This window comes from Vanellus vanellus (genome assembly GCF_965231255.1).
Source record: "Vanellus vanellus genome assembly, chromosome: 1".
Taxonomy (NCBI): domain Eukaryota; kingdom Metazoa; phylum Chordata; class Aves; order Charadriiformes; family Charadriidae; genus Vanellus; species Vanellus vanellus.
The window spans coordinates 210,447,766-210,474,308 of record NC_138905.1 but is presented as its reverse complement, the minus strand read 5'-3'; the positions used below and the strand labels follow the sequence as shown (position 1 = coordinate 210,474,308).

General features: G+C 51.0%; 1 protein-coding gene across 1 annotated transcript; it reads left to right on the top strand.

Annotated features, from left to right (window-relative positions):
• The first annotated feature begins 8,432 nt into the window (after positions 1-8,432).
• ENDOD1 (endonuclease domain containing 1) lies at positions 8,433-15,922 on the top strand. Its single transcript, XM_082495175.1, has 2 exons — positions 8,433-8,810; positions 14,560-15,922. Exons 1-2 carry the CDS (start codon positions 8,517-8,519, stop codon positions 15,691-15,693), a joined length of 1,428 nt encoding a protein of 475 aa, XP_082351301.1. The 5' UTR covers positions 8,433-8,516; the 3' UTR covers positions 15,694-15,922.
• The last annotated feature ends 10,621 nt before the right edge of the window (positions 15,923-26,543 follow it).

The window sequence follows — 26,543 nt, the reverse complement described above, 5'->3', positions numbered from 1 at the left end:
TTAGGAACTTTGTTTTGCCATCCTGGCGGGTAAAATTTTAAGCCAGAATAGAGGAGAAGTCCTGGTCCTGAGCAAGGCGCTGCGTCCTGCCAGTGAGGAGTCCCACCACAGCACAGCGGTTGGATGAGCGGCTGCAGAGGGAAGCACCGATGGAGCTGGTGCCTGTGGGGGCAGGGCTTGCACAGGAATGTTTGGCGTGCAATGAATGTGCTTTCTGCACTGTTTGCATCTCTCCCCCCCTTCAAGTTTTCATTGCGTTGGAGCCTGCCTACTCCAACAACTGCAAGTCCTGCAGTCTTCACCAGCTACGAGCTCTATAATCTGTGCTAGGTAGGCTTCACAGCACTCCCCATGAGGTGTAAGGATGTTCAGTTAGAAACACATGGGGTGGTTGGTTATGCGCTGCCTTGTGCTGGGGGAAGGGTAGGGGGCTGGGGTGCTCTCCAGGGGCTTCCTGTTCATTTGGGTGCTGCACGGAGGAGATTGAGAGCATGGTGGTGTTTCACGGGCACAGGGGCTGCTCAGAGGGGCTGTAAACAGCGTGGTCCAGGCTGGACCACAAGACTCTTGCTCTTGTACTTTCACTACAGGACTAAAGGGCAGAAGGTCTTTCACCTTCTGACTTTGTGACTAGGTGACTGTGCAAAGCCCAATAGCAAGCAGCTCAGGGCAGCAGGACAGTGACTGGAGCACTGTTATGGGAGTGAGACGGTTGACTGCAAACCTCTCCTGCCTCCTGATGGAGGTAAGACTAAAATCTCAGTCTCCTCGATGCTGATACTGAGCTTAAGAGAGAGAGAACAAACGAAGTCACCTTTCCTTGACTGCCTGCAGCCAGGAGAGGATTCGTGGCTACAGATCTTGAGGATATGCAGGCTTTTAATTCTCTTTGCAAAGCAGTGCCAAGGCCTTATATTTTGTCATTAGTTCCTGTGTAGCATACGAGGGTCCCTGTGCAACGTGCTGGCTTCAGTGGATTCTATTCTTCCGCTGCATCCTCTGGGGAGCTGTAAAGCCTACCCTGAGATCTTGAGTTGTACTGTGGGGAGGCAGATCTAGACATGAGACACTATGTCACTGAAGCTGAGTGCACCTGAATATTGCCCAATGAACTGTATGTTTGGGGACTGGCTGCTCCTCGGCCCAGTATATGACAAGTGTTAGGCAGCCACAAACAAGTTAATACCATCTCCCAAGAAAATCAAGTCAGACGGTTACGCAGCAGGTCCCAGCAGAGACAGTACAAAATCCAACTCTTCTTTTCTTCTGAGCTGTTTTCAAAATCAGGAGGCCCCCAAGCCTGCTCTCCAGACGCTTCCGGTTTTGCACTTGTAATTTAGCCTGCAGTCCCAACCAGCCACCCATTTATTTAAAGCACTGATTTAAGGCCAGTACTTCCTTCCACACTGCTGTCAGTTAGTGTGACTAAAAGCACTGCTCCTTTTGTTTTCTAGAGGAAATACTTTGTCCTGGCTGTCGTACACCGATGCTATTCAGTGAACTCTAAGGGCAGAAGCTGTGTGCCGCACTCAGGGCAGTGACGGGGATCCTGGGATTGACGATTGTGTTTTCCATGTCTGAACCTTTCCCCAGGCAGTACTGGCCAAGAACCATCATATGTGGAAAACATGATATTACATTTACGCCTAGCTGCAGTTGCAATATGTGTTCAGTAACAAGGCCAAGGCCTGAAAGCAGCACAGAGAAAGACCTGCTCGCTCTACCTTTGCACAGCCAATTTTTCAAGGGCTAAACCCCTGCGGTGGCAGGATTATGTTAGGTCCTGCCTAAGGTTTGTCTGATCAGTTGTGGACATCCTGGGCTCGCTCTACAGCTGGTGCAGAGACAGAGGCACATCTGGAGGATTCCATCTCATCCTCGCTTGGCCATGTAGGATGATGTGAGTCACACCCTCGCGGTGTCTGCTTCTCTGCTTTGGCTGTTGGGATGACTGGGATCCATGTGGGCATCTCCACTGTTGATCCGAGCAGCATGAAGAGTGTCAGAGCTGGAGGGCATGGTTGGAACCTCACCACCATCTATCAGGTCTAGCCAAACCCTTAATGCAGAACATCTCACTCCTCCTCCCACTCCTTGTTCCAAAACATGGTGGTGTTACTGGAGACAGGCAGTCTTGGGTGCGGCTGCTATCTTGCCTCTTGATTAAAGCTTCTGGATCCTGCCAGCAGGTTTAGCTTTCTCAAGGATTATGGCTTTCTCATTCCCTCTTCTGACATGATGCAAGCCTAACAAGTCTGTACCTCTAATTTTGTTCCCACCCATCAGTCTCCTGTCAATGCAGCTCCTGTCAGGAGCTGTCTCGCACCTTGTTTCCAAGCAGCACCTAGCATGGCAAGCTCTAAGCATTTTATTAAAACACAACACAATTTTGAAAAAATAAAATATAACAAACAAATAAAAATAAAAGTCAGTAATAATACCTAGAAGAAAAGCATGCAAGTGGGTAATTTTCCTGTCCAAGACAGATTTAAGGTGTGAAATAACTTTTTAAAGGCCTTTGACACAGTCCCCCACAACATTCTTCTCTCTAAATTGTAGAGGTATGGATTTGATGGGTGGACTGTTTGGTGGATGAGGAATTGCGTGGATGGTCACATCCAGAGGGTAGTGCTCAACGGCTCAATGTCCAGGTGGAGATCAGTGACAGATGGTGTCCCTCAGGGGTCTGTAGTGGGACCAGTAGCGCTCAATATCTTCATCAATGACATAGTGGGGTCAAGTGCAGCCTCAGCAAGTTTGCAGACGACACCAAGCTGAGTGGTGCGGTTGACACACCTGAGGGACAGGATGCCATCCAGAGGGACCTGGACAAGCTCAAGAAATGGACCCATGTGACATTCAACAAGGCCAAGTGCAGGGTCCTGCACCTGGGTCAGGGCAACCCCCAGTATCAATACAGGCTGGGGGATGAAGGGATTGAGAGCAGCCCTGCCGAGAAGGACTTGGGGGTACTGCTGGATGAAAAGCTGGACATGAACTGACAATGTGTGCTCACAACCAAGAAAGCCAACCATATCCTGGGCGGCATCAAAAGAAGCGTGGCCAGCAGGGCAAGGGAGGTGATTCTGCCCCTCTACTCTACACTGCTCTCGTGAAACCCCACCTGGAGTACTGCGCCCAGCTCTGGGGCCCCCAACATAAGAAGGACAACAACCTGTTGGAGTGGGTCCAGAGGAGGGCCACAAAGGTGATCAGAGGGCTGGAGCACCTCTCCTATGAGGACAGGCTGATGAGAATTGGGGTTGTTCAGCCTGGAGAAGAGAAGGCTCCAGGTAGACCTTATTGTGGCCTTTCAGTACTTGAAGGGTGCCTACAGGAAAGATGGGGACAAACATTTTAGCAGGGCCTGTTGTGGTAGGACAAGGGGTAATGGTTTTAATAAAAAGAGAGGAGATTTAGACTAGATATAAAGAAGATATTTTTTATGCTGAGGGTGGTGAGACACTGGCACAGGTTACCCAGAGAGGTGGTAGATGCCACATCCCTGGAAACATTCAAGGTAAGGTTGGATGGAGCTCTGAACAACCTGATCTAGTTGAAAATGTCCCTGCTCATTGCAGAGGGAGTTGGACTAGATGACCTTCAAAGGTCCCTTCCAACCCAAAGTATTCTATGATTCTATGAGAACTGTTGTGGCTCTGACCAACTGACAATCTGTAAAACAAAGGCCATTTGAAGCATCAATCCTTTTATCATAGTTGTTATTGTGTTAAAAAGCTTCTCTTGATTTAAGGAATGAAAGTGTTGGAGCTTCAGCACATCCTTAAATAACTCATTCCGATAGTTAATCATTTGCACTATTAAAAATGTTGCTGTTCTAAATCTCTCCTACTTCTGCTGTCGTTGTGCCTGTTTCTAACAGCCTGAAGATTAACAGACATCTCTTGAATCTGAAGCCTGTGATAAGGTGCCAAAGGATGTAGCCTCTGGATTTTATTAATTTAATTCAGTATTTATGCAATGCATTTGTACTTCATGGTTTACAAGGTACCTGTCAGACTCCTACTGTGCAATTTTTTGTACAAACCCAGAACTGGTCCCTGTCCTAATGGTGTTATTGCCCACAGAGCAGTACGGTTGGGTGCTTCACCATTCACAGTTATCATCCTCTTCCTCTGAATGTGCACCACAGACAGCCTCCCCCATCTTTTTATGTCACTGTCTATTCTTAATCCTCCCCATTTTTTTCTCTTCTGATTTCAGCTGTCACATTGCTTTGAGGCATCCACCAGCTGCTGTGGTTGGAGACTGCGAGTGCATCCAGGAGGAAAGGCAAGTGAGGAAGGAGAGGAGCCAGATCAGCATCCCTGGCAGTTTGAGGCGGTTAGCGGTTAGCATCATGGCAGAAGGTGAGCAATGAAGCGGTGTCATCGGCAGTGGGCCGGTTGTCACCAGCATGAGGGCCACCACGGGAAAGGCGTGAAGACATCTGTGTAAACACCTAACAAGCAGGCAGCAGACTGGCATCAAGACCTGGTTTAAGGTGGGAATAAAAATCCCAACAGCATGTTGCTAAGCTCTTCCTGGAAGAGTTTATTGTCCTTCTGCCCTCCCTGCCTTTGAATCTATTCATTTTAGCAGGAAAAATGTTTCACTCCTGCTTTTCTCCCTAGCTCAGCAGTGGGCTCCTTTCCCAGACCATATTTTTAAGCTAATTTTAAAAAGAGACTCTTTCCCCATGAGACAGTGAGGAGGCAGATGTGCTGTCTGACATGCCATGGCGTGTCTGCTGGCACTGCCATGCTCCAAGCCCAATCTTTGGTATCTCCACTTAATCAGATGGTGTCTCTCCAGTGGGACTGCTTGCCTTTGGAGACACTTTCTTTTTCCTTTCCATCTCAGAAGAATGGGACAGTCACATACAGCACTGGGGTCCTGCCCAGAGGTCGTGGTAGGAGACGGGAGATCCGGCCTGGAAAAATATTTGGAGTCGAGAATGTTTTGAAAGACTAGAGTAGAGGGATCAGGCATGTGAGGAGAAAGATTTTCTATTTGTAGCGAATCCAGTGTCAGCCGTGTGAACAGAGAGACAGGGCTGGAGGCACAGTGTGGGAAAGCAGGCAAACAAGCCCAGCAGCTTCTCCTGGCTACAGGTTTTGGATGCTGGCATGCTTTTCAGGTTTGTTTTGCAGGGAAGTATTCTTTTCTCTGAGACATTGGTCTCGGTGCTTGAGACCCCTGAGGAAGAAGAGGACTGGTCATTCACATTATGTCAATGAAGATGCATGGAAACCTCCTTTCATTCTCCTTTCCCCTTCTTCCTCCTCATGTTTTTTCCTCATTTTCTTCTCACGGAAGGACACAGCTTTCCTCAGCTCGCTTTCATCTCCTCACTTTACCCTGGCTTTCCTCACACCTATTTCCATTCATTTCCTTCTTAATCTTTCCTTAATACTTCATTTTTTAAGAAATGCAGATCCCCCTTCAACTCTAATTTTTGCCCCAATCTCATCCTTTTTGTCCTGGTAAGCACCGATTTTTAGTTCCTTACCTCTTTTCTTGCCCTTCCCTCTCTCCAGTCTCTCTGTCTTTAATCTATTTCCCCCAACACGCTCTGTCTCTGGGATGCTTTGCAAAGTCTGTGTCCATACAGTCTCTTGCCTACCGCCTCTCCTGTCCCCCCTCACACCTCTGCCTGCCACTGAGAGATCCCTTTTCTCACGTGTCCCTTTGACCACATCACCTACTTCTCTGCATCTTCGCTGGGCTCTCCCTCCTCTGTCACGTCAAACATCAGGTGCACTGCCGGCATCACTGGGCTTGTTGCGCTCTCGCCCCTCGGTGGGTTTGGAGGAGGCAGCCCTGATTCCTGCAAGGCCACGCTGCTACTGCCGGCTCATGCTGCCCGCTTCCAACCCACTGTGCATTTTCTTCTGCTCACATCAACAGCCTTAGGGCTGTTTTAGATCCAGTATTAATATTCCCTTTTGCATCACTCCCTGTAGGCATCACTCCCTGCGATAGCAGATAAGCTACTGCAGCACTGAGTTTTCAAAACCTCTGACTGACTCCGTCTCGCTGTGTTTGACTCCTCTGTCGGTCCGTGATCCCTTGGCTGAGAGCGTGATCTCCCCAGGGCAGGGCAGTCTCTTGGCCTTAATCTTCTCAGCACAGTGAGCGTCGCACCATGATGACGGCACTAGTCTCTTTAGTAATGGTGATGTTAGCAAGAACAGAAAAAAGTATACAACTCCACATTCAAGGGTTGCAACAGCTATCTTAAATTAAATAGAAATGGGTGAGGGCCCTCACTTGGAGAGAAAATGGGATTGGCAGTAGAGGAGCAGAGCTGCATGCTGGCCTTCACACTGATGCACTTCATGGGAGATGGGAGACTCTTGCTCTTCAGACTGAGTCAACGGTTATCTGTTTGCTAATAAATACAGAGCTAAAGAGCCAGGCAGATCCCAGCCTCACAGCCTGAAAGGAAAGAGCTGCTCAGAGTTGCCAAAAAGCAAAGAAGCCCTTGAGGCTCAGAAGACACCTTGGGGCTCTGCATCCCAGTGAGATAGAGGTGCTGCTTTGAGGCAGGAGATTGATGCGCAGGCCCAGGACAGAGCAGGATGTCCATGTTTCCTGGTGGAAGTCATCGATCTGCTCAGCATACTGGTCGCTGTCATGTCCATCTTTAGACACCTCATGCTGCTTTTTTGTTGGACTGGGACCATGCCTATCCTGGGGTAATGTGTCAGTCTTGGAGTGGGGTGTTTAAAAGCATCACCTGGTCAAGTCTTGCCTGGGGAGCAGGGCTTACCGTGCTTGTGAAAATACTTTCCTCTGCTGCCCAGGTAATTGCAAGCCTGGGATCAGACAAATACCTAATAGCTAAGGTTTAGCTTCAGTTTTTGATTTCCCAGGAGCCTTTTTACATCCAGGAAAACGAAATTTTAAGCCTGTCTTTTGAAGCTGCTCTCTTCAGCTCAGGCTGGTCTGTGCTTTTATTTCCATCATCTTTCCTGAACATGACTAACTCTTTCTGTCAGGGCTGGGTGACCAGGCACCTGCCTGGACCCAAACCAAGCCCACTTACTACATTTCCTGTTGTTTCCCAGCGTGTCCAGTCCACCTTTGTCTCCCTCAGTTAATAACACCACACCAAGAGGTGCTGAGGTATTTCCTTGCCTTGATGCTTCTAGAAGTCATCCCTGCATAGAGGAATGATAGTCAGTCTTAGAGTCCAATCTATTTTTAGTGCTTTTACAGGCTACTTCTCTGACCTTGGGCGGGTACTTTAACCACCCGCTGTCCCATTTCGTCATCTGCAATATATAATACTCCTACCTCGTCTGCAAAGCACTTGTGGGGTGGTAGCACTTGGAGTTTTTTCCTTGGAAATCACATTATAAGGGAGACCTGTGCCTTACTGGCAGCCAGGATATTTTAAGTCTTTGGCAACACAGCTGATCATATCTAACTTCTTGGGTAGGAAAATCCACATTTTCTTGACTCTGAGGAGCTGCTCAGTACTGTCCTTTCCATCCCCACTCTTGTGAAAACACTAATTTTCCCATTCACTGAAGGAGCACAGCCTTTTCCCCAGCAGTAGCTGAGATATCACAGGCAGCTGTTCACTGGGCAGACGGTTGCTCTGCTGATCATAAACTCAGAGGAGTTTATGATCTAGCCTTTAGGAAGATGTTGGGGTTTTTTTTGGCCAGTTCTATAGGTTTGGTCAAAATGTTCAGAGGTGGGTGTTGATTAGGGGTATGTCATCCGAGGGTCTTCATCCTTCTGCCTCTTGTTAATCTCTCCTGAGGGAGGGTCTGCCAAGGTGAGGTGATACTGCTCACAGTTTCGGATGTCCATTACAGCTCCCAGAGAGATGGGAGGAGAATGCCTTTCCCAGGCACCATAGCAGCACGTGGCTGGCAGCGACGGTGGTGACAGACACCCCAAAAAGGGGCCAGTGGGTTCCCAGTGGTTCAGACATCCTGCTACCTCTCTTCTGCCTCTCCCTCCTGCCTTGGCCGGGCTCACAGCTGGACGGGGCAGCTAACACCTTCTTCGGGGTGATGAATCTGACTTTGCAGCATCCCTCCCCTGGCAGCCCCAGGAAGATTTCTGGCTGCGTCAGCCAAAATTCCTGCCGGGGACTGTGCTGCAATGCAGCACACCACTCCCCCGCCGGCGCTGAGCCCCAGCCTGGGCAGCCGGCGCTGCTCAGCTCGAGCCCCACACCGCCGTAGGCTTCCCTCCTCCTCTTCCCAACGAGCCCAGATGATTTCAGGTTGCTTGGCATTCTCTCCTGCGGGCAACCGGCATCCGCAGCGTGTGTCAGCGCAGCCTGGCGCACGTTCGGTTTCACAACCTGCCGCCTGCGGAACGCACTGGCTCCCTGAAGGGATTGGCTCTGGTTTCATATTTCATTTCCCTCACACGCTACACCCGAATTCCAGAGGCTTTCTGGCTTCGCTGCTGCATGGACTCAGAGCCCCGGTCCTTTGCCGTACCCAGCGGAGGCAGTCGGGGCTTCCCTCAGCTCCAGGGAGTGGACCATGAAGACGTCAGTTGTATTTTTGCTTTGCCTCTCAGTTTTCCCAGGCTTTTCCCAGGGCAGAGTTGTTGGAGAGGATGAAACTGGTTTCGCCGAGTGTAATGTGTTCTTCCCTGGACAAGTCCCACCCGAAGGATTTACGGAGCCATTCCACGTGAAAATCTGTCAGCAGTACAACAAAGAGCCACGCTTCGCAACCCTCTACAGTACTAAGGACAAAATCCCTCTTTATTCAGCTTTTAAGTACACAAAGCCAGCTCAAAACAAGGAGGAGAACTGGCTGGTGGAGCCGCAGGTAAGTCAGCCTTTCCTTCACTGTAAAGCAAATGTTCCTGGAGAATGTGTCCTCTGGGGTGAAGCTGGGGGTAGGATTTTGGAAAGGAGGCAGGAGCTCTGCTTGTTGAACTTCTTTCGATATGAATTTACCACAAGCATAACTTATTTCTGTGCTTGGAAACGAGCAAAGAAGTATTTCCTTGTCCCATGGGGCTTATTAATGAAAGCTGGGAGGGGAGAGGAAAGTCATCTTTGACACCAGCGGATGCGTCTGTCCTGCCTAGCCAGGTGCCACAGGCAGGGAGCACTGCCGGTGGGTACCAGGGTTAAACACCGCAGCGTCAAGTTGGAGTCTGTTCTGTTGCCAGCGTGATCACAGTGTTGATAAGAACTCTTTAGCTTCGCTGCGCAGGGATAAAACATCCATTTGCGGTTCACCAAATTGGCGCTGCAGCTTTTTGTTGTGTCCCCGTGTTGCAGACTCCGGTAGGGAAATGAGTTGCCGTGTCCTGGAGCGTGCAGGCTTCGGTCGGGTCAGAAGTGTGTAGTATAAAATGAATTTTGCCAGAGCCTCAGTGGTTTGTCTCTCCCTTGACGCTTGGCATGTTTAAGCAAGTCCTTCAGGCTTTTATATTTAAAGGAAATCCTTAAAAAATTGCTGGTGCCCTAAGAGAACAAGTACTCTCTACCTCTTTTTTTTTTTTCTTTAATTTTGCTGTGTTTCAGGTTTTTCAGCAGTCATCATGCGGAATTTTGTAGCAAACACAAAGCTACCCCTGACTATTGAGCTCGGGAAAGATTGGCAGGGTGCAAGGGTGCCTCGTCAGGGCAGGAATGGCTGCGGTGTCCGCGCAGTGTGTTGGGAGCAGGGCCCTCGGCTGCTGGGTGCTGGACGTAGCCATAATCAAAGCTCACCCCTGTCCCAGGAGAGCGACTGCCGTGCTCATTTTCCTCATGTGGGGTGACAAGATGCTAAGGCCACATGGTCACAGGCAGTGAAGACGGGAGATCCTACATCCCTGTCCTCACTGTGGACTCTGCCTGATGTCCAGGCTGGGTTTTGAGTCGCAAAAGTTCCCAAGGGCCCTTTGAGCTGCTCTCCTTCCACTTCACAGATGGCTGTGGGGGGTGTCTGCTTGCCCTTTTCAAACAGAGGGAAGCTTTTGGCAGACTCTGCCATTATGGTGTTGAGGGAGGGTGATGAATTTTTAAAGCACAAAGAGGACCTAGGCTAGTGAGCATCTGCTGTCAGTGCCATGGAGGCAACGAGGCAAAGCGGCAGAGATGAGATCCTTTCCCATTTGCCTCGTCCGCTGATGCCCTTCATCACCTCTAGCCACCATATCTCCTCCTGCTCCCTGTGGTCTGACTCACCAGACCTGCCCAGGCAGGCTCAAAAGCCGTTCCTGCCGTGGAGCAGCAGGCAGCCCCTTCACGGTGGCTTTGGTTCTTCTAGCACCTTCCTCCAGCTGCCTCTTCTGCCTTCCCTGCTCTGTGCCTCTTCACCCCTCACCTTGTCATCACCCCTGCCAGCACTCCAGAGCCCCAAACCTTATGTCTCCTGCCTCCAAACCGTACTGCAGCTCCAGAAATAATGGGCCAGGCGCTACCTTTAGTTGCTCCGGCTTCTTCAGAGCATCCCCATGGATTGCTGTGGGTTCTTTCTTAGTTTACACTAATGAGTCCCCTTCACCCATTGCAGAAATGCAGGTGTCTTGGCAGTGGGAGGTAGCAGCTCCGAGGTTCACTGGAGGAACCTCAGTCTGAGCCAGAAAACTACTACGACAAAAAATTGGCAGAAGAATCTGTAAGAGGAAGAAAACAGTACTATGAAAAAATCCTATAACTCAAGAAATAAGCACATACACCCCTCTCAGACACCACCACACTGGATCTGGGAGGAGAAAGTGGGGAAGAGATTTCGCACCCATTATGTGTATTCCTATCAAGGCTAGGTCAGAGGATTAGGAAAGGTCGGAGGGCTGCTGAAGGGAACCCTGAGCAATGCCTGCTCTGCAGCATAGCCCCATGGGGTTATATTATGTATTTTCTGGGTAATTTCCTCGCCGAGACAGGGATAACCGGGTATGAGCAGGCTCAGCTGCACAGTGGCATGTACTTACGCCTATGTGTGTGTAGACGCAAATGTGGAGACACAGCAAGCAGAAAGGAATCAGTATGAAAACGCTCTCTGCACTCTGGTGAGGGCCTCAGGGTTGTCTCATACCTTTTTTTTTTCATAATGATGTAAGTGGTGAGGGCACCGTCTCCCTCCCCACATGCCTACCTCTTCAGGAATGTCTGCCTGAGAAACAAATGCCAAATGTAGCACAGAGGCAGTAATTGGGTGACAAGTGCGAGGAATGTCAGTGCCACCCACTGCCGATTGGCAGCTGGAAACAGCAAATTAATTAAACAATTAGTGAAAAATTAGACAGCAGGAAGGGTAGGCTGCTGAGCAGGGACTCCTCCAGGCTCAGGTCTGGAAACCTGCTCTGCCACAGATTTTCTAGGGGTTGAGAGCAAGTTACTTAGGTGGCTTTCGCCTCATCTTGTTTCAATTGTCTGAAAATCTATGGGTTTGACTCTTTCTATAGCTTAGACAGAGATGGAAAACTCTGGAGTTGCTTTTTCTGTCCTAAAGTACAAGTGACCAGATGAATCACCTTGTGTTTTCATTTGGTTGATGACTACCACCAGCCAGATGACCAAGGTGGGATTTGCATCACCCAGCTTATAGCTACCTCTGAGCCACCTCTCTTGGTAGACAGTCAAGAGAAACAGGTACTTCTACAGCCACTCATGTGAACGTCCTACAACAGAAACCTTGGCGTAAGATGCACTGTGCCTCCTCCCTGAGAAACAAGTCCCACACTAAGGTTGGATGAAATATTTCCACTGCAATCAAAGGCACAAGCGTGCCTGAGGCAGTAGTGGGGGGAGTGGGATGCTGAAGTTCACCTGGGACAGTACTGGGGTGGGGAAGGTGGGAGGTAACAGTGTCCTACACTGTTAAATGGCCAAACCTGACGGAAGCTGCCTGATGCAATAGCTGTGTGTTGCCATCCTTTAATCCCCCTCTGCCTCTGCACCCTCTGTGAAACTGCAACTCCCACTTTATGAAACATATAAATATTTTTAGGTCCTTACATCCATACAGGTGTTCAGATGCATAATTTATTTTTAATTCCCCGTCCTATGAACGAGGTGTTTACGTATCTGCTTGAAACTTGCCCTTAGCTATTCCAGGTTATTTGGACAGGTGGCTTCATGGCTGACTCCCCGAATGCAGGTATGCTTTGGTGGTGACACAAACCAAAAGCTTTTTGAAGCAATGGGGAAAGATATCTTGCAATGCAGATTAGATGCAGTGCTGGAGACAGCTTGCCGTTGGGGCTGAGCTGGAGGAGGCATGAAAACCTCAGTTACACATGAGCTATTACAAACCATAATATGAGTTATTATAAGCATAACTCAGTGATGTCAGAGCCTTACGCATGAACAGCACACGGCCGCATTTTTATCATGTTCTGTTTTAATTACACCTAAAACAATCCCAATGGTATGTGCAAAAGCCTGCAGCTGAATCTGTAACCAGAGACATATTTTCTCGATAGGCACCTCCAAGTTTGCATGCATCAGCTCATAAGGAAGGAAAATTAGATTTATACCATCTGCTTCATGTAGGCTGGGAATCTCTGCCAGGGGGCAGAGCTGACCCGTCTTGGGTCAACGTATCCCTGTGGTATGGCAGCACTGCCATGGGAGTGAGAGGGGATGAGTGTCTCCGCGAGGGTATCAGGCTCCAAAGGGCCGTACCATGGGGGGCAGTTCCCAGGCACAGCCTCGCACCCATGCCCGCTCCCCCCTCAGCTGTACTGTGGGATTAAACACAGCGGGTGCATCCCTTGTCCCACGGCACAACACCGTCATCGCATCACAACAGGGAGAATGAGCTGGGGGGGTGGGAAGGGACAGTGATTTTGTGGAATGCGAAATGTCTGACCTCATCAGCCAGCTGCGGCCTGTGAGTTTGGGGTGTCTGAGCAAGAGGAGCAGAATAAGGCAGAAGAAGTGCAGGGTAAGTCTTTTTAACGTGGTGTATTTGGAAAAAGCTACAACTTGTGCCTCAGTACACAGGACTCGCTGAGATCCTTTCAGTCCTGAAGCAATAAGCATCGGATGCTTCAAAACGAAGTGCAAGAAACCTCCTAGCAGGAGATGAGGGTAATGCAGCTCTCTGCAGCGGCCAGCGTTGGCACTGAGACCAGCCCTGGTGCAGAAGGAGCCCTGAGCCCGGACCACAGGGGTTTGGCTGATGCAGGAGGCCAGCCAGAGCTCAGTTCCTGAGGCGAGGGTGATGGAGAGCTGCTGACGCTGGCTGGCACTGGCCCCTTCACCCCGACTGTCAGCACAGGCTGACGCAGAGCTGCGAGGAGGGATGCGGCACTCGGAAGACGCACGCTCCAAGGTTGAGAGGACGTAGTTGTGCATCTGTCCAAGTGCATTGAAGGGTGGCCAAGGGATGAGGAAGGATGACTGGGGAGTGATTAAAGGTAGACTACGAGCTGTCTGCCATAAATGTCTCCAAAGTATGTATTATGTATTATGTAGTGCAATAAACAGTCTATAGGCCAGGGGCAAAGAGAGCAGGTCTAATTGGGCCAATACAGTGCTAGGAGCTGAGGGCCACAGCCTGTGAAACAGAGACTACAGGAGGCAGAGAGTGCCAGAGACCGTCTGCCACCCCTGAGCTTCTACCAACATGCTCACCCTCTAATTTAGGGAAGAAAATGACAATCTGATAACCCCCCTGGAGTGGCTGCAGGCAGTGTCACTAGGAGTGACTAAGGAGCAGACAGAGTTGAGGCCACCTGAGAACGACCTAAGCACACCCTGGCGTTTAGTGCTCCTGCTCCCACTGCTCATTACCTCCCCGTGCATGGCTCTGTGCATGACTCCAGGATGAATTCCCGCTGCGGCAATTGCTACCTCTGGCTCCATGGCACAGGAACGGCAGACATGAGCAGGTAGCACAGATTCCACTGGGGACCTGCAGCGATGGCATCCTCACCCATGTTGTGCCAGGATCTGTGTGGTCATTAAGGATGAGGTTCAGACTGTTAATGACATGAGGTTCAAACTACTAATGACAACCCCCGAGGGAGCCCTAGAAGCTCAGTGCCATGTCTGTGTTCAAGGCAGGGAAGTTCAGGTCACCTGCCATGCTGCCTGGCTTCATTCTGGCTTCTTACACAATCAGTGGTGAGAGGTAAATGACTTCTGTAGGCATCTTATATACCATGGGGTGTTTTTTTTTTTTTTTCTTTTGTTCTGAGGGACTAAATTAAGGTGCCATGGTAGGTGATTAAATGAACTGGAGGTACCATCACTGTAGGAGATAAGAACACGGCCCTAAATCAAACCATCTATTGGTCTTAAAAATCTCTTCTAGAAGAAAAAAACACAAGTTAGAGACTTGGTGCAGGGTGGCTGGTGAGATTCTGGAGGCTGTGTTGTGCTGAGAACCAAACTGGAGAGCTGCAAGCATCCCTTGCAGCCTAAACTGATGTGTTTGGCAGTGCAGCTAAGTAGAGCACACACTCCTCTGAAGCGCTGCAGGGGAAATAAGGAGGGAGCACAGGATGCGGTCCGAGGCACAGCGTGTAGTAGTAGTCATAATGGAAAAGATACTCCAAAACCCATTTTACATGTGGCTTTCTAGAAGGGCAAATTGCATCCACTAACTCTCCTCTCTACTATTTCAGATAGACGATCCAGAAAATAACCTGCATGAGATGGTGCACGAAACTGATATTGTTGGCACTGTGGCCAACCTTGGTGCAAATCAAGCCCTGACCTCAGACTACGTGGGCTCTGGTTATGAGAGAGGGCTGCTCAATCCCAGCTTGCTCAATGAAGAGGATTTCCAGATGGCCACTTACACGCTCACAAATGCTGTGCCTCTAAGCCCGTCTCTGAGCAAAAGCTGGCACAGAGACATCGGGAGCGTGGTGGAGCAAGCTCTGGTCCCTCACTGCTCCAAGAAGGATCATCTGTATCTCCTTGCAGGCGCAATTCCTTCCAGTGTCCAAGTTAAAGGCAAGGTGTCAGTGCCAGAGACCCTCTGGCTGGCAGCCTGCTGCGATGCTCCGGAGGGATGGTCCCTGGGACTAGTGAAAAAAATGAATGATGAAAACAGCTTGGGGGACCTCACGGTGGGAGAGCTGGAGAAGCAGCTTCTAGCAGGAGTTCACTTGTTTAAGGGCAACTGTGGGGAAGACAATCAAAGCCAGGAGAAAAAAGAAGCAATACTGCAAGCTGTCAGTCAGATCCGCTCCGGAGAGCAAGTAGGAACAAGTGACAACCAGGAGGCCAAAGACAGCGGCTTGGTGAGAAAAGTGGCTGGCATCATTGCTACCCCTTTCATCAAACTTCTGGAACTCCTCATCTACGTGTTTGTGGAGCTGGTGAAATTTGTGTTTTATTTTCTGTGGCTTGTTATCAAGCGGGTTGGTGGCACAGTTCTGGATGGAGTCTACAGCCTGTGGAACGGGGTGGTATCCTACTTTAAAGCCATCAGCATGGTGCTCATCAGCATCCCCTATGACGTCGGGAGGGTCATCGTCAACATATTCCTGGGCTTCCTGGAATTAGTTCAAGATGTGGCATCCCTCACCTACAGGATTCTGCGCATCCCTGTGGGGTTTGTCCTTCACCTTGCTGCTTTCCCTTACCACTCCATCTGTGCCATTCCCTCCGTCCTCAAAGACATGGCCACCGGGATCGGGGGCACCTTCTCGCTGGTCATTGATGCCACAGCCGCAATTCTGCATGGCTTTTATTACTTGGCTGGTCACATAGTCAAACGGTTTGTCCCTAAAGGCTCCTCTGATGACTGATAGGGATGGAAACCAAGGCTGCAAAGGCACGGAGTGAAGGAGGACTGGGGCAATGCTTTACGATACGTGGCCAAACGCTGTCAATTTTGTTCTGGTATTTATTGTAATGACATTAATAATAATGAACTGATTGGGGAGTAACAGGGAAGGCTGAGGTAACGTTGCTGGGAGACTCCACCACTGTAACTCGAGTTCTGCTCTTGTAAAGTGTTTGGGTTTTATTGGTGCAGGCCACAAAGTTTCTGTGATTTGCAGATGTCAAGATGCTTCCTCTGGGAGATGCATGCTAAATGTGAGACAGGGTTAACTCTTTCCAGCAAAGATAACACTGAGACCTACACACCGGCAGAGAGCTCCACAGAAGCCCACCCCTGCTGGGGAGGAGGTGACAGTCAGGGCAGGATTTTAGTTACAGAGGGTTTTCTGGGACCTGGAGAAGGGAGAAGGAAGTGAGGGTGCAAGGATTTGGGGCTGGGAAATGGTGGGGAGCAAGGAGGGATGGGATCAAGGTTCTACTGTTTATTGCAGTGCTCATTGTACCAGGGTCCCACTGGTGGAGGGGATGCAACTGGGCGTATCTTATAGTCCTCAGGCCTGTCCAGGCAGCTGAAATCACGTGGTTCTTGCTGTGAGAAAAGACCCGCTGCTGGTTCTTTCGCATGGTGGGAAAACATTTTCCCTTAGCCATACTAAGGTCATCTTCCCCCGACACTTCCTTGCTCTCCGGTGACCACTGAAGGTCTAAGCTCTGAGGCTTCAAGATGTGGCATTCCATGATGGTCTAAGCCCCTGAAGGTCTCAGCCCTGAAGCCCTTGTGCATGCTCTGAAGCCCTGCAGTGCCCTGGAGTCAGGCTTTTGGCTTTGAATCAGCCGCCACCTGCCCTGCCTCCCTTGAGAGCTGACAGCTCCCCAAGCACGCAGCAGCATTTACGCGCCTGAGGTCTCCACAAGACAATGCCCGGGCTGGGGATGGGTAACACCACAGCTGTCCTTCTCGGGCTTGTTTTGAAAGCCCAACTTGCAGGGCAAAAATGATCCTCCTGAGTTTCCCTCTAGGGCAAAAGAAGAGCAGCTCTGCCCTTCCCACCGTCTGGGTCAGCATTGGGGACATCCTTACAGGATGACCTTATGGGACAGCAGATGCATGAGGAGCACAGGGGGAATTTGCTGTTTTTGCACGGGTTGATTTGGTGTTTTCATAGCCCCTGCCTGGTGGTAGGGTCAGAGCAGGGCAGGAGCCAGCCCCAGGCAGGGCAGGTGGGTCCCCTCAGTGCTGTGCTGGCTGTGAAGCTGGCCAGAGGGATGTCAAGGAAGGGAGTCCTGCAAACAGAGGGAACAAGACACTTGTGGTGAGTTGCTTACGCTTGGAGGTCCTGGCAGCACTCATGGCAGGAGCCTCTGCTGCCTGGGAGAGGCGGAGAGGTCCATGTGGCTGTCGCAGCTGCAGGGACCAGCATGGCCAGACTGAACATGAGCCCAAGCAGCAAAGGCTTTTGCCGAGCATTTCCCTTCCTTATCCAAATTTGGAAACCTGGAGGAGAGAAAAAGCCGTTACATTGCTCCTTTCTCCCGTGGGGACTATGGACTGTCAGGTGGGAGGAGAGGCAGAGGGGGGATCTGAGGCACACCATTTGTTTTGCTGTGTAAACACCCACATGGTGAGCCCATGCACTACCAGACACTTCCCAACACAGGGGTTGGGTCCCCTTCCCAACCCCTCTTCTGCACCGCTCGCCCTCCCTGCTCACTCTTTTTCACCCTTTCTCCCAACTGGTGTGGGCCAGGACCCCCAACATCTGGGACACCGGAGCCAGGGTGCATGCAGGAGCTTTGCAGGGAACCATCAAGGGTTTGCAGGCAGATGAGGAGCACAGGGACACCCGCTGCTGCTGGAGAAGGGCACAGGGGTGCTGCCCTCCCACGGGCCTCGGCTCAGCGAGGGGCTAAGGATCTGTTGGTGCAGCTGCCTGCAGGAGGAAGGCTCTCAGCCTCAGCAGCATTTGCTCTGGTTGGACTCCCAGAGGCATTTGGGAGTCCTACATGGATGGATCCTGCTCTTCACCCCCACCTCTGTCCCTCCCTCCAGTCACCAGGTTGGTTGTGGACCCCTGATCTGCCACTGCATACGGAGTCCCAGGGGTGTGCAAGCCGGTGATGCCACCTCTGTGGAGGACCCAGCAGTGCTGTGTTGCTGGTGTCTAGTCCTGGGTTGAAGAAAGCCCAATTACCCAATGCAGCAGCTTTGCTGCCTCACACTGCTCACGGTGGGGCTGAGCTGGGGGGAGATGGATTCGGGGGGGGGGGGGGGTGTGAAGGAGACTTGGCTGGTTGTTGGAGGTGACAGAGGGTTGTTTCCTTAGCTCAGGAGCTGCATTCAATGCAACCAGCTGTGCGTGCACAGCCCAGACCAGCACACCCAGAGCAGGTGGCACCCCGTTCAGCAACGATGCTAATGGCTTTGTTGGGGATGCCAACAGTGGGGATGAAGTGAGGGGGTGGTGGCCTGAGCAGGGACAGAGGATGACAACTCATCTCACCCTTCCTGGGCCATGGTTGGTTGATGGAGAAAGAGAGGCCACCCAGCAAGCAGCACTGGCTCTGTTCAAAAGGAAAGACAGCTTTTGTGGGCCAATATCGGTCTGATTGGGTGAAGTCATCAGTGTTTTACAAATCCCTTCTTTGCCTTGGAGCTTTTGGTACGGGGATTTTGGGTGCAAGGGGCAAGGTCCAGGTCGCTGCTCCCAGCAGGCAGACAGCAGCCCGCAGATGCTCTCCAAACCAAACTTTGCATCCTTTCCTACTCAGACCTGCCTTCCCCGCTGCAGAGCTGGGTGTGGAGCTGGTTTCTCACTCCTTCACAGGACCCTGTCCCAACCCCAGCACTGCTCTCGGGCTACGTGGCAGCCGCCAAGGCAGGAGAGCAGCCCGCTCAGGTCCCAGGAGCTGCCAGGGTGCAGCGACAGGGGCACCAGCCTGGTAGACCCAGGGTCCCCAGAAGCCTCTGAAGGCACATGTGGTGGCAGTAGTTCTCAAGTGCAGCCCAAGCACTGAGGGGGAGGCAGCTGCCCCCCACAGCTGCCCATCCTCGTGCCTTCTGTGTGGCCTTATCTCTGACCCGTCTTAGCTGTGCGGTGGCCACTGATGCACTTCTCGGGGATCCTGCACCCAGAGCAGCTTCCCCACACCTTACCCACCAGCACCCGCATCCCAGCTCTACCAGCATCTCCAGCGCACCCCCTGGTCGCAGTGATGTGGAAGCTCATGTGCTGCGAGGCAGCAAAGCTGAGACGCCTCTGGAGGTCTGCGTTGCCACATCTCCATCACGGTTGCTACCCAGCCTAGCTCAGGTCAGGCTGCAACAGTGTCTTCTGACCGCAAGTGGACAGTCCTGGAAATCTGAGGGGCTGCAGCACTGTAGGATTTGGGCAGATGTGGGGCAGTATTTGTCTTAACGTGCTCAGATTGCAAACACTAAGAACTACAACCGGCACGGGGCATTTTTCTTCTGTGCTGCGTGTCTGAGCAGGCGATGGGAAATCTGCCTGGGAACACTGAGCAATTATCACAGAACAAGCAACGTCCTGCTACAAACTAACTATTGTTTGAGATTATTCTTATGTGGGCATGATTTATGGCTTGTGAGCTTTACTCGATCCTTGGAAACGTATGGCTTCAACAAAATAAAAGTTACTTTTCCAAAGAGGGGCTGGTATCATGTTTCTGTCACAGTTGCAAATGAGATAATGCAACTCGGGGTGCCCTGACTAATCAAGAAAGCGCCAGCAGCACAGTTGTTCTTTGTTACGGCTTGACATCTGATATTAATGGCCCTTTTGTGCTTTTAAAACACCTTTCCTCTCTCAAAGCACTTTAAAAGAGTCAATTCATTGGGCTGCGGAATATGTAGGTGAAAGCTGAGGGGTTGCAGGGGGATTTACTCTGTGTGTGCCAGAAGAGAGAGGGAGAGGGGATGTTCTATTCTTGTGAGATGTGGTGAAATACACCTTGGGTGCGGCGCGATGGCCGGTTCTGATGCAGAAAAATCACATCACAGGATGATTCTTTGCAGCTGACAGGGAGAAACTCCCTCTTGTGCACGATGTTCCCTTGACTGGTTTTATCCTCTTTAGAAGGAGAACAAGCACTCCCTGAAAGCGGCTGCTTTCTTCCACTGACAGTATAGACATCCTGGGGTGAATAAACCAAATGTCGGCACCTACATTTTGTAGGTACCTCTGTTTGGGCAGATGAACCCGTCCAGTGGCGTCTGCATTCCTTTCAGGTCTGCAGGAACTGGTGAGACACTGGAACAGGCTGCCCAGAGAAGTTGTGGATGCCCCATAATTGGAAGTGGTTGAGGTCAGGTTGGACGGGGCTTTGAGCAACCTAGTCTAGTAGATATCCCTGACTCATCCAGATCATCCAGCGCTTCTACACGGGGGTCTCTGTGCACCTCAAGATGATCCTTGTCTCTGTTGCATCCACCCTGGGCATGGGCACCGATAATGGCAGAGGGACTCAGCAACCCCGGCAGCACGGTTCCTCTGTCACTGTCCTGGGATAGGTCCTTTGGGTCACACCCCTGCTGCCATTGCCCATTTCAGAGCCGCTCACCTCTGCATGGAGCTCTGCCACCAGCTCGGTACCTCTCTCCAGCCAAGGAGCTGCTCCAGTTCGGAAGGGAACCGAGCTGTGCTTGTTCACACGTTATCTCTCCTGCCTAGTCAGTGCCAGAAAATGGAAAAGGTATTGGACAATAAATACCAGTGTAACTCGTTTGGGCGGGAGGGATTGCCCGGGAGTGTGAGGTGTGCCTGGGCTGTGCGTGTTCGCGAGGCTGTGGTCCCGCGGGTTCGGCACGGGGCGATTTCTCTTCCCTGGACAGTCTCCCAGGCTGTTGGACTTCCTTCGATTTGGGAATGGATCTCACACTGGGTAACATCTGCCATTGATTTCCACAGAACTGCTGTTTCCAGCCAAGCAGAAAGGCCTACAGAATTTCCAGCGGTGTTAGTGTTACAGCTGGTTGGAAAATCTCCAAGGAAATATATCCTGTCAGAACAGGGTGATTTATCAAATGGTTCGGGTTTTTTTTTTTTCATGGCGATTTGCCATTTTTAGTGGAAAAGATTTTTTGGGTCCAGGCTGGAACAAAGACCAGTATCATCCAAGAGCAGCCCGTGGTCTGGTTTAGAGGTTTAGATGTGCATATTCAGCACTCGCTCCTGCCTAAGGCCAAGCCTGGCGCGGGAACCTGTCTCTCTCCACCTCAGAGGAGCGCCCTTACTGCCCATGGCCCATCTTAGCTTATGTCTCATCACCTCCCATTTGTAAGGGTGAAAAAACCCTGTTTCCTTTCCAAAAATACTGAAATTGTCACCATTTTCCTGAGAGGTAGAAGCTGTTTACCACTGAGCCAGCAGCAAGGTCACCTGCAAAGCTGAAGCAGCAGCTTCAAATTCCTCTGCAGTATCATCTATCAATAACTTGATGTCTTAAACTAATTTTACATGGTGAAGAGTGGACATTTGAGGCAGATGTCACTGCATGTCTACTGCTGTGATACTGGGGATTTTCCAAACCTCCCAGTGTCTGCTGGTAGAAGATGGTTATGGATCAAAGCCAGGACCTGCAGCAGGTGGGCAGGATGATGCTGGTGGAACCATCAGAGCTCCTCACTGGTGGGGCAAGCACAGCAGATAGAAGTGATGTTTCAAACCAAGTGGCGGGTAGCTAAATAGTGAACAGTAATGGCTGAGAAGTGGTTTCTGCTTGGTCCTGACACCAACAAGCTGCTGAGGTGAGTGGAGCAGCTCCAGAGGGGTGATATAATATGTTCAGGGAGACATCACTATCTGGATTTATGCCACCCAAGTGTGGGCATTTAAAATCTGTTCTCTGCAGGCACTGGACTCCCCCCGTTCAGCATAAATATCTCACTATCCTTTCACCTGGGGACCTCCGCTGGATGCCTGAAGCTCAGTTGGGGTTGGTGGCTGATGGGGCTTGTCCCACCCATGGAGGCCTTTGAGGTGTCCCTTGATGTGGGTTGATTGTACAGGTGAGATGGTCTTTCCCACAGCCCCTTGGAAGACTCTTGGTTCACTAAGTCCTTCCGTGCAGGTAGGAATGATACCAGGGCCTGATGCCTCTCCTGAGTGCTGCTGGAAACAATGCCCAGTGCTCGCAGCCGCGTTTGGGCGGTGGTGGGAATTTGTGCATGGTCCTGCTGAAACAGATGGGATTAACCACCACATGCACCTCAAACCCTACGAGTCGGCCTGACCTGTGTGAAGTGATCCTATCCCCTAAAGAACTTGGCCCACAATTATTTGGGTTCACGGAAAACATGCCTATGTGTGGGGTGGCTGAGCGCATCCTTCACCCTCAGGCATCCATGGGGTGTAACGGTACACCTTTGCACTGTAGGTGATAGCCTGCGCTCGTAAAAAACCTTGCACTCCGCAAAACTGAGACGAGTCGTTTCATGTGGAGGAAAGGGGCTACCTTCTCAAGGACCTGTGAGGCCACGGAGCCTGCTGGCTGCAGAAGGGGTTTGAATGGTAACAATTAGCGTCCTGGTATCAGAGAGGCATCCATGATCTCTGAGGCTCATCATCCCACCAGCAGACAGTTAAGGAAAAAGGGTGGTGGCTCAGATGTTGGGTGTCATCAAGGACTAGGGAACAGGCACTTGGGCTCCAGCAATGCAGGATAGTTTTGTCCACCCCCAGATCATGTAATGACACAGATCATCCCCCCCAAGGCAAATCAGAGGGAGATTTGGTGGAGTGGGATGTATCTGGGAACCTGGTGTCTGTCCTTTATTTCTCTCAGGAGCATATTCAAGGTCTCGCTCTTTCTCCATCACCCATTCCCAGCTGTGGGCAGACGCGGGTGCTCAGCACTGAGCGCATTCCCGCAACGTGCCCTGCCGACACTGCTGGGACTCCTGGGGATGCAGCACCAAAGCTCCGGATCTCTGTGGTGGGGGGGATTTGCACTCAAGTCTAATGAGAGCTGGTAAGGATGACTCCAGCTAAGCTACTTCTCTTCCTGTTTTCTGCAAAAACTGCGTTTTTCTTGTTTTGTTTCTCAATGGGAAAACTGAAAGAAAAAAACCCAGGGGTTAGCTTAAATCTAATAAAAATGTTTTCAAGTGATTTTTTCAGTATCACTGTGCTGTATTGCAGATGTGCGCTGGAGTTCAGCCTTCTGTGAGCTGAACGCTGCAACCCAACCGTGTTTCCCTTGATGGGGAGGGTGGAGGCGGATCAGCCTCCCCCAGGAGATGATTCAGGGCAGGTGTCACCCTCTGGTGGAGCCTCTCTGTCTCTCCACCGGTTGCAGGGGAAGCCAAGAGAGATCAGCTAGGTAATTTAAGAAGGCAAATTAAAAGTCTGTATTCAGGCAGAGTCATCTCCCCAGCCCAGCTCTTCTCCTCCTGGAGCTTTTGATGCATCACGAGAGGCACCAGGCCATGAGGACAACATGGGAGAGGTGGTCTGGGCCGAAGCTAAACCCCCTTCCGTGGGGTCGCACGTGGCAAGTCAACACCGAATGTTGCAGGTCATGAATGCTAAAACACTTTGTTTTTTGCCGAAATCGCATGTTTTGTTGTATTTTCTGTATCATATCCAGGTTTTGGCAACATTATATTCCCTGGACATGATGATGCGCTAAACACCAGCTCCAGGCAGGAGGAGGAGAAGGTCTTCCCTTCTGCAAAACCACTTTCCTGCAGGTCAGAAATGTTCAAGTTTTGCTCCAAGCGCCTGAAGAAAGCCCAAGGACAAAACGCACATGCGGAGGATGCAGAGGGTAGGTTTTAATTTAGCAGGAAATACAAATCCAGTGATTATCTCCTTTTATACCTTGAAAAGCATGCAAAAAAATCAATGGTATTTACAGGAGCCCATTAGCGTGATGAGCAATGTTATTTATAACGTCTATAATTCTAGCCTGGATTTGCGGAGGCTCTGCTCTGCTCTCCGGGTGCCTCGCCAGATTGCTCCATCCCGATCAAATTAAAAGTTATTGGGGGGAGTTTGCATGCTGGTGTGTAGCCTATAATTTCGGCTAATTTGGTGTGCAGCATTGAAATCAAGTCATGTGCTGGTGGGCGCACTTCAGCAGCAATTAATGCAAACGCTTGGTAGGGAGGACCCAGTAGTTGCCCTACGCGGGGGTCTGGGGCTGGTCACCATGTCTTCCCAGGCATGAGGAGCCTGAGGCGATGCTGGGAAGAGGCTAAGGAGACACCAGTACGAGATGAAATCCAACCCTGTGGATGTGGGCTTGCTCCAGCCATGAGTGGCCACCTGGTTTCTGCTGCTGCCGGCCACCCTGCTGCTGCTCATGGCTTTGTGGCTCCACTCGGGAGGCTGCGGGTGGCCCTGCTCCCAGATGATGCTGGGCTTGGGGCACGCCGTACTCTGTGAGGCTGGGGAGGGACCTCAGGGGTCTCAGGGACAGCCCAGCGGGATCTCCCCAAGGACCTGCCGCCCGTGCGGGGCTGCCCACTCTCACCCCGGGCATGGCCCTTTCCCAGATCCTGGGGGGCATCCCACAGGGGTCACCTATGGGAGACTGTCCTGCGGCCACCCGGTGTGGGCACATGAGCATCCCTGTGACATGGTCCCTGGTCTGCCACCACCTGGTCTCTGGTCTCTGGGTTTCTCTGGCCACGGGCTGGTTTTGGGGCAAGCTGGTGTGGGAGCAGGAGGTGGCGGGTGCGCAGCTGGATGCCAACAGAGCCATAGTGGCCCAGGGATGACGGTCAAGGTGAAGGTCTGGGGAATCACCAACACACACAAATGGTTTTGGCTTTGGCTTTCCTGGGGGAAACCATCCAGGAAGGTGAGGATGGGGAGCAGGGCAAGCCTGGGGTGCCCGGGGAGTGGGGCTGTCCTCTGCCCCCACTGCATTCCCCGACCAAGCACTCACACGGTGGGTGAAGGTGCAGGGACCAGCGTCAGGGCTGGGATCGCACGAGGAGAGCACCGTCCTGCCCTGCTGCTTGCCCGTTCTGTGGGACCTTCAGGATGTAAAGCAGGAACTCTACAGCAGCCCTCGGTTTTGAGGAATATTCCAAGTTTTTTTAACTTTTTCACAGTGGTGCTGGTGACATGGTCACCCCCCCTCCAGGCTGGAGCTGCACTGGTGCCCGGAGGTGGCAGCTGCACTGCCCATAGAGAGACGGGAAGCTCTGCATGGACCCGAGAGGATAGATACTTTCAGTATTTTGAAACTCCTACTGAAAGCAAATAAATAAGACCTTTATGTATTTACACATCTACTTTTTTTTTTTATTTTATTGTGACAACTATTTTCCAGGGCAGGGTGAAGCTGAACCAGCCGAAGATGCCAGTAGGTAATGGCCGTGCTGTGACCGTCCTCAGTCACAGCCCTCCTCAGGGCACACACTACCTCTTAACAGAACTGGAAAGGGGCTTTTAGGGTTTTTTGGGGGTTATTTCCATTGCAGGGTGAGGCGAGGACAGCCCAGTAAGTGTCCAGCAGCTGGAGGGTAAGATACACCCGAAACCACCCAGGTTGGTGGCTTGTGTTGCCCAGTTTTGCATCTTTGGAGGGGAGGTGAGCATCTCTCCCAGGACAACCCCCTTGGTGACCCCTCAGCACACCACCACCCTTCCCTGGGGGCTGGATGGGGCAGGTGGCAGGACTGCAGGGTTTGGGGGCCGTTCGGCTGCTGGACAGGCTTGGCGTTGCCCCGAGCCAGCACCCTCCGCACACATTCCCGCTCTCCTTCGCCTTTCCTTCATGGTTTTCCGGCTCTCACCCACTTCTGCTCTGGGGCTCGCTCAGGGGTCCTGGGAAGAGGGAGGGAGCAGCTCCTGGGGCCTCCCACCGCCCGTGGCTTTCACAAGACGAATTTCTAAGTTGAAGGCGAGTAGCCCCGTACCAAGAGCGAACATCGTGATGCCCATCGCCCACATCCCTCATCAGGGACAACTGCCTGGTTAAAAGACATCCCCTTGAGCAAGCGCGATATATTTTTCAGGACCTACATTCACACAGACTAAACAGAATTATTATCTATGTCTATCTATCTATAGAGTAAATAATCTATAGATTAAATAATACATAGATTGAATAATACACAGATTAAAAACCAGGGCAAAGGCATGGAGGGGAAGGACGCTTTCAGGAGTGGATCTTGTCGCAAAACACAGGATGCTCTGCTCCGCAGACGTGCTCCCCAGCACGTGGCAAATGATGGATCCAACAGGAGACAGGTTTTATCCGTTTTATTTAACCAATGAAATTCCTACTGATAACAATGAAAGTAATTTCAGCAAGTATAAATGCGATACAGTTTTAAACAAACCCCATTGTTCCGTACCTATAAATAGATTTTTCAAAACCTCATAAAAAGTGCAGATTTATGAATTGCTGTTAAAATGTTAATACATGATTCCTTTGTTTAAAAACGCGTTTTTGTCTCTTAACTCACAAAAAAAAAAAAAGATCCTTCTGCATCTGTTCAGATAAATTCAAGTTGGGTAACTTAAAAACTAACAAAAGTCACACACACAAAAAAAAATAAATCCATCCCACTAGGTCAGTCTGCAAAAAAACAAAACAAAACAAAACAAAACCCCCCCAAAAAAAAAAAAACAACCCCAACCAGCAAAAACAGAAAAAAATAAATGATAAAAGCTGCTGTGGAAACCCACAGTGAGCTCCTAGCAGCTGCCTCAGCCTTGCAGGCAAACCTCCTGCTAAAGCACGGAGCCCGTGGCATCCCTCTGGAGCTCAGGGCAGGCGGTGGCCCCGGAGGCAGGAGAGGTGAAGCGGGACACTGCAGGGACCGCGGGACCCACGG

Coding starts and splice junctions, on each gene's coding strand:
- ENDOD1 (XM_082495175.1), top strand. CDS start 8,517: ATGAAGACGTCAGTTGTATTTTTGCTTTGCCTCTCAGTTTTCCCAGGC. Junction 8,811..14,559: donor ACTGGCTGGTGGAGCCGCAG/GTAAGTCAGCCT, acceptor CTACTATTTCAG/ATAGACGATCCAGAAAATAA.